Genomic DNA, 7,944 nt, shown 5'->3' on the forward strand with positions numbered 1-7,944 from the left:
CCGGCAGTTATTTGCTTGACAATCACCGGCTGATGAAATTACGTGACCGCCACAGCCCTAGTCATAAGCCAAAACCATTATATGATTCCTGTCTATGTATGCCTCTGGAAAAGAAATTGAGATACTGCATGCAAAGTGGAGCAGGATGGCAGTCATGTTCTTATACGTTTCTTGTTGGACTGACTTGTTTTAGGTGGAACGCAGACAGTATGTCAATATCCAATTAATTGTATAGTATGTGGGTGTGCACTACAGGAGGTTGGTGGCACCTTCATTGGGGAGAATGGGCTCATGGTAATGGTTGGAGCGGAATGAGTGGAATGGTGTCAAAGACATGAAACAGGTGTTTGATAACATGAAATGTACTCCGTTCCAGCCATTATTATGAGCCGTCCTCCCCTCAGCAGCCTCCTGTGGTGTGCACTTTGGAAAAATAAAAAATATTTTTAAACTGTGGGTAGTTCACAGTCCCAGACCCCCGCCACATACTCACACAAATACACACACATACACACACACACATTCCCAGACACAGACACAAAATGACTCAGACACAGACATAGAAATGGACTGTCATGAATAGATCACATCATGCCTGGTACACAACATCTCATTTGAAGATTCAGAATACTTACTAAAGTCAAGAATTTAAAGAGTTCTGTCCATTTGTGACTATGAGTCCTCTTCCTGATAATAATAACTGACTGGCTGCTGGCTGTGACAAAGTGTAAAACCATTAGAGGAAACAGTGTTACACTATATGACTCATCCTAGATGAAGGCCTTTAATACTGTAGAAGGAAGTCATTCTGTATATTCACACCCTTGTCGCCCTTTTTTTACAGAATGACACCAAACACCACCCTTCCATTCGTCCTCGTCACCTCAGCCGCCCGAGATGACAAAGCCACGGTGGTGGACATCGATGCCATCATGGACAACTTAATCATTGTCCTTTACATGCTGGTCATTGTATTGGGCACCACGGGCAACTCTGTAGTCATCTGGGTGGCAGGCTTCAAGCTCAAGCCCACCGTCACCAGTGTGTGGCTGGTCAACCTGGCCATTGCCGACCTCATCTTCTGCCTGAGCCGTGTGCTCTCGCTGACTAAGAAGCTCTTCTTCGACTACTGGCCGTTTGGCATCTTCTTGTGCAAGTCCAATGGCTTCTTCAAGTATGCCAACATGTTCTGTAGTGTGTTCCTGCTCGCCGTCATCAGCATGGACCGGACGCTGTGCGTCTTGCACCCCGTCTTTACCAAACGGCATAGGACGATCTGCGCCGCCCGCCTGGTGAGCGCCGGCGTGTGGGTGGCGGCAACCATTTTGAGCGCACCCTACTTCGCCTACCGCCAGGTTCACCTGGGCAAGAACAACCTGAGCAGGTGCTCGCTGGAGGAAAATGAGCCAATGAAGGACGATAACAGCGCTAGGCTAGGGCTCTACTTCATCCGCTTCCTATGCGGTTTCCTGCTTCCTTTCCTCATCATCCTCTGCTGCTACATCCTGGCAGGGCTAGGCATCCGACGCACCCGCCTGTTGGGCAAGTCACGTCCCATACATATCCTGGCATCGCTGGTCTGTGCCTTCTTCCTGTGCTGGGCGCCCTACCACTGCCTCCTACTGGCCAAGATGGTGAACAGCAAGAGTAAGGTGGTGAAGGTTGGGCTGACAGTGGCCACAGGCTTTGCCTACTTCAACAGTTGCGTGAACCCGCTGCTTTACTTCTGTATGGGGTTGGACATGAGAGGGTTGAGGTTCAGGCAGAGCTTAGTGGGGGTGTACCGGAGAGCACTAGCTGATGACAGGGATGGTCGCTCCACGCAGTCCAACGAGCGCACAGTGGATGATAGTTCTGGCTCTGCGTCACGACCTGCAATGGTCAGTCTCGAGTGAATGTGGCCAATGTCTGAGGGAAGTGACATTTGGTATGAGGAGGTGTTTCAGTCCTTATTAGTTCACAGGCTAGTTAACACTGAATAGCTGAATAGCTTGTGTAGACAAACATTTTTCATATTTTTTAACAGTTGGGATACATATAGACATAGGGTAACTGTGAATTTATGTAAATGACTCAATAAATAATTATCACACTTTCTAAGTGTTATATGATGAAAATCTGAGAAAGAACGTGGAACAGTGCCTAGAAAAGAGAAAAGAACATATCAGGGGGAAGTGATATATCTTTTGGGGAAAGTCATAGATGACTTCAATCATGCTATGTTTTACAGTGGAAAAACAAGGATATTTATTAAAATTTTTGGTTTCAGCTTTTCCATTTAGAATCATTGTCTACTACAGGGCAGCATCCTTATGTGCCAATGGTGAATTTTCCATATTGCTGACACCTCATTCATTCTCATTGATGATTCAAAGGGTGGAAATAGAAAATTTGAGAGAAAATAGAAAGAAAGGGAGAGGGGAGTCAGAAAAAGAGGATGTGATCTGGACAACTGGACTTGAGGAAGTGTGGTGGTCGCTTGTTTCTCTTTTAGTCACCACATTGCTCCTCCTAGTCAGACTGTCTCTATCGTGTCTCAGTCATATGACTGCTCTCTCCTTCAGACAAACTGTGTCAGAGATGAACACAGTGGCTTAGCTTAAGCTCTGTGGTTGCCAGTTCAGTTGAAACCGGATGGTCATGTTTCCACAATGACAGACACCACTCTCACAGCGGAAGAGAATTGAAAACCACAATTCAATTAGCTTTCTGACTCTTTCTTTCTCTCTCTCTTTCTCTCCTTCTCCTCTCTCTGCTTATATTTTTCAGGACTCTTGATCGGATTTCTAATGAAATAATATTAAATGGCAAATACTTATACTTTCCGGTGCAACCTACAACATGATCCCAATTTGATATGCTGCTTCAACGTATTGGCTCCCAGATCAGCTAAAAATAGAATGTCATCATTTTTAGTCATGGAGAAAAAAAAGCACATGACTATCTGTTTTACATTTCCAAATAGCCTTTTGTTTAGAAGTAATCAATTCTAAACAAAATACCATTTGGAGGGATTCTAATATGGCTACTATCTTGTTCAGTGTTGACCCGTCATTCAGGGCAAGTGGGCCAAAAATACAGTGCCTTGCAAAAGTTTTCATCGCCCTTGGCGTTTTTCCTATTTTGTTGCATTAAAACCTGTAATGTAAATTGATTTTTATTTGGATTTCATGTAATGGACATACACAAAATAAAAATAAAATTACTTGTTCTAAAAAAGAAATAACGGAAAAGTGGTGCGTGCATACAGTGAGGGAAAAAAGTATTTGATCCCCTGCTGATTTTGTACGTTTGCCCACTGACAAAGAAATGATCAGACTATAATTTCAATGGTAGGTTTATTTGAACAGTGAGAGACAGAATAACAACAAAAGAATCCAGAAAAACGCATGTCAAAAATGTTATAAATTGATTTGCATTTTAATGAGGGAAATAAGTATTTGACCCCCTCTCAATCAGAATGATTTCTGGCTCCCAGGTGTCTTTTATACAGGTAACAAACTGAGATTAGGAGCACACTCTTAAAGGGAGTGCTCCTAATCTCAGCTTGTTACCTGTATAAAAGACCCCTGTCCACAGAAGCAATCAATCAATCAGATTCCAAACTCTCCACCATGGCCAAGACCAAAGAGCTCTCCAAGGATGTCAGGGACAAGATTGTAGACCTACACAAGGCTGGAATGGGCTACAAGACCATCGCCAAGCAGCTTGGTGAGAAGGTGACAACAGTTGGTGTGATTATTCGCAAATGGAAGAAACACAAAAGAACTGTCAGTCCCTTGGCCTGGGGCTCCATGCAAGATCTCACCTCGTGGAGTTGCAATGATCATGAGAACGGTGAGGAATCAGCCCAGAACTACACGGAGGATCTTGTCAATGATCTCAAGGCAGCTGGGACCATAGTCACCAAGAAAACAATTGGTAACACACTACGCCGTGAAGGACTAAAATCCTGCAGCGCCCGCAAGGTCCCCCTGCTCAAGAAAGCACATATACATGCCCGTCTGAAGTTTGCCAATGAACATCTGAATGATTCAGAGGAGAACTGGGTGAAAGTGTTGTGGTCAGATGAGACCAAAATTGAGCTCTTTGGCATCAACTCAACTCGCCGTGTTTGGAGGAGGAGGAATGCTGCCTATGACCCCAAGAACACCATCCCCACCGTCAAACATGGAGGTGGAAACATTATGCTTTGGGGGTGTTTTTCTGCTAAGGGGACAGGATAACTTCACCGCATCAAAGGGACGATGGACGGGGCCATGTACCGTCAAATCTTGGGTGAGAACCTCCTTCCCTCAGCCAGGGCATTGAAAATGGGTCGTGGATGGGTATTCCAGCATGACAATGACCCAAAACACACGGCCAAGGCAACAAAGAAGTGGCTCAAGAAGAAGCACAGTGGCCTAGCCAGTCTCCAGACCTTAATCCCATAGAAAATCTGTGGAGGGAGCTGAAGGTTCGTGTTGCCAAACGTCAGCCTCGAAACCTTAATGACTTGGAGAAGATCTGCAAAGAGTGGGACAAAATCCCTCCTGAGATGTGTGCAAACCTGGTGGCCAACTACAAGAAACGTCTGACCTCTGTGATTGCCAACAAGGGTTTTGCCACCAAGTCCTAAGTCATGTTTTGCAGAGGGGTCAAATACTTATTTCCCTCATTAAAATGCAAATCAATTTATAACATTTTTGACATTAGTTTTTCTGGATTTTTTTGTTGTTATTCTGTCTCTCACTGTTCAAATAAACCTACCATTAAAATTATAGACTGATCATGTCTTTGTCAGTGGGCAAACGTACAAAATCAGCAGGGGATCAAATACTTTTTCCCCTCACTGTATGTATTCGCCCCCTTTGCTATGAAGCCCCTAAATAAGATCTGGTGCAACCAATTACCTTCAGAAGTCATATAAATAGTTAAATAAAGTCCACCTGTGTGCAATCTAAGTGTCACATGATCTCAGTATATATACACCTGTTCTGAAAGGCCCCAGAGTCTGCAACACCACTAAGCAAGGGGCACCACCAAGCAAGCGGCACCATGAAGACCAAGGAGCTCTCTAAACAGGTCAGGGACAAAGTTGTGGAGTACAGATCAGGGTTGGGTTATAAAAAAATATCCTAAACTTTGAACATCCCACGGAGCACCATTAAATCCATTATTAAAAAATGGAAAGAATATGGCACCACAACAAACCTGCCAAGAGAGGGCCGCCCACCAAAACTCACGGACCAGGCAAGGAGGGCATTAATCAGAGAGGCAACAAAGAGACCAACGATAACCCTGAAGGAGCTGCAAAGCTCCACAGCAGAGAATGGAGTATCTGTCCATAGGACCACTTTAAGCCGTACACTCCACAGAGCTGGGCTTTACAGAAGAGTGGCCAGAAAAAAGCCATTGCTTAAAGAAAAAAATTATGAAAGACTTTTGGTGTTCACCAAAAGGCATGTGGGAGACTCCCCAAACATATGGAAGAAGGTACTCTGGTCAGATGAGACTAAAATTGAGCTTTTTGTCCATCAAGGAAAACGCTATGTCTGGCGCATACCCAACACCTCTCATCACCCCGAGAACACCATCCACAGTCAATCATGGTGGTGGCAGCATCATGCTGTGGGGATGTTTTTCATCGGCAGGGACAGGGAAACTGGTCAGAATTGAATGATGGATGGCGCTAAATACAGGGAAATTGTTGAGAGAAACCTGTTTCAGTCTTCCAGAGATTTGAGACTGGGACAGAGGTTCACCTTCCAGCAGGACAATGACCCTAAGCATACTGCTAAAGCAACACTCAAATGGTTTAAGGGGAAACATTGAAATGTCTTGGAATTACCTAGTCAAAGCCCAGACCTCAATCCAATTGAGAATCTGTGGTATGACTTAAAGATTGCTGTACACCAGGAGCTGGAGCAGTTTTGCCTTGAAGAATGGGCAAAAATCCCAGTGGCTAGATGTGCCATGTTTATAGAGACATACCCCAAGAGACTTGCAGCTGTAATTGCTCTACAAAGTATTGACTTTGGGGGGTGAATAGTTATGCACGCTCAAGCTTTCAGTTTTTTTGTCTTATTTTTTGTTTGTTCAACAACAACAACAATATTTTGCATCTTCAATGTGGTAGGCATGTTGTGTAAATCAAATGATACAAACCCCCCAAAAAATCCATTTTAATTCCAGGTTGTAAGGCAACAAAATAGGAAAAATGCCAAGGGGGTTAATACTGTTTTGCATGTTATCTTGGCATTGATACGTGTCACTTATCAATTTGCAAACAATGTAACAATTATTCTTAAGTTAATAAAGCTTCATATAAACATGGTCTCTTTTTTGCTTTCTTGACTAAGGTTGCTCCAAAATGCAGGTGTTTCAGCCTAGTTCAGTGCTTTCTGTGGTGGAGAGGCAGCCAGCGCAAAATGTAGAGCGTAGGGGTTGGTAATCTTCTCTAGTTGCGCCGTGATTTTCTCAGTGTTCTGTCACTCATGGGGACACTACGTCACCACAAAATCTACAGGGAGAGCTAGAAAGTTCCAGCCCCCTTGGGTGTTGCCATAGATTTACATTAGAAGTGCCCATCCAAGAAGGCTCAAGGTCATTGGCCACAGATAAAATGACATCAATTCACGTTATATCTACCGTAGCTTTGATTGGACTGATCATGTCAACATCATACTTTCAAAATCTTAGCTATCAAGCTAGAAAAGCAGTCATCATCATGAATCAGGTCGACAATCTACTGGCAAATCCTTTTCAATCCTTGTCATGTGAAAAGGAATCAGTGGCTAACTGCAAGCATTGCAACACAATCACTATTTTGCTTCCCCTGCCTGCTATTTGGTGGAGAGGGTGTGTGGACCAAGTCTGTGTAGAAGGGTTTATTTTCCAAGCTTAAAAGGATAAACATTCACAGCCAACACCATGGGCCAGAAACGGTTAAATACATTGGCCATGCTGTCAATCCAGCATGACTTCTGCCACCTTCAAAGCAGCTGGAAACTCGTGTTGTGGAAATTCTTACATAAGGACACTCGAAGTCAATCATAAATGAATCATTGTTTATTGTCAGTGCGCTGGAGAAGTTCCAACAAACTTAATGCACCATAATGAATGTCTGTCAGAAGCTCTAACGGGGCAGTCCCGTTAGTTCTCTAATATACTGCAGACAAGTCATATTTGCATGATTAATTCATCATTAACGTTTGCTTCATTCATGTGACCGACCAATACTGTGTCACGCTCGTTTAATGACTCGTGGAACCAAGGCGCAGCGTGATAAGCGTACATCTTTATTGATACACAACACACGAACAAAACAACAAAACGAAACGATACGTGAAGTCCTGAGGTTACACACACAAAACCTTTACGGATCAAGATCCCACAAACTAACTGGTGCCAACAGGCTGCCTAAGTATGGTCCCCAATCAGAGACAACGAGCTACAGCTGCCTCTGATTGGGAACCACCCTGGCCAACATAGATCTAAACGATCTAGAACAAAAAACATAGAAAACTAAACATAGAAAAATCCACACCCTGGCTCAACATTTAAGAGTCCCCAGAGCCAGGGCGTGACAGTACACCACCCCCCCCCCCCCCCCCCCCACTCAAAGGCGCGGACTGCGACCGCGCCACACAAACACAAGAGGGTAGGGGCCGGATCCGGCTCCGGGCGTGACCACCACCTTTTCTCCACCTCCCCGTTGCGCCCCTGGTCTGGTCTGGCCCCGCTGACTGGAGCTGGACCCGACGACGGTGGACCAAACCTTACCGGCTCCGGACTGGAGCCGCTGGCCGGAGCTGGACTGGACACCGGTGGAGCGGATTGCTCTGGCTCCGGAGTGGATCCGCTGACTGGAGTTGGACTGGACCCCGGTGGAGCGGATTGCTCTGACTCCGGAGTGGAGCAGCTGAACGGTGCCGGACCTGGCACCGGTGGAACAGGCACGGG

General features: G+C 45.0%; 1 protein-coding gene across 1 annotated transcript; it reads left to right on the plus strand.

Moving 5' to 3' along the window:
* Positions 1-845: 845 nt before the first annotated feature.
* Positions 846-1,895, plus strand: LOC311106999 (formyl peptide receptor 2-like; the record flags this gene model as incomplete). The annotated part of the gene is made up of 1 exon (XM_084149447.1): positions 846-1,895. The coding sequence occupies one exon, from the start codon at positions 846-848 to the stop codon at positions 1,893-1,895; it is 1,050 nt and encodes a 349-aa protein (XP_084005573.1).
* Positions 1,896-7,944: the final 6,049 nt, after the last annotated feature.

This window comes from Coregonus lavaretus (genome assembly GCF_964263955.1).
Source record: "Coregonus lavaretus genome assembly, chromosome: 3".
NCBI lineage: Eukaryota > Metazoa > Chordata > Actinopteri > Salmoniformes > Salmonidae > Coregonus > Coregonus lavaretus.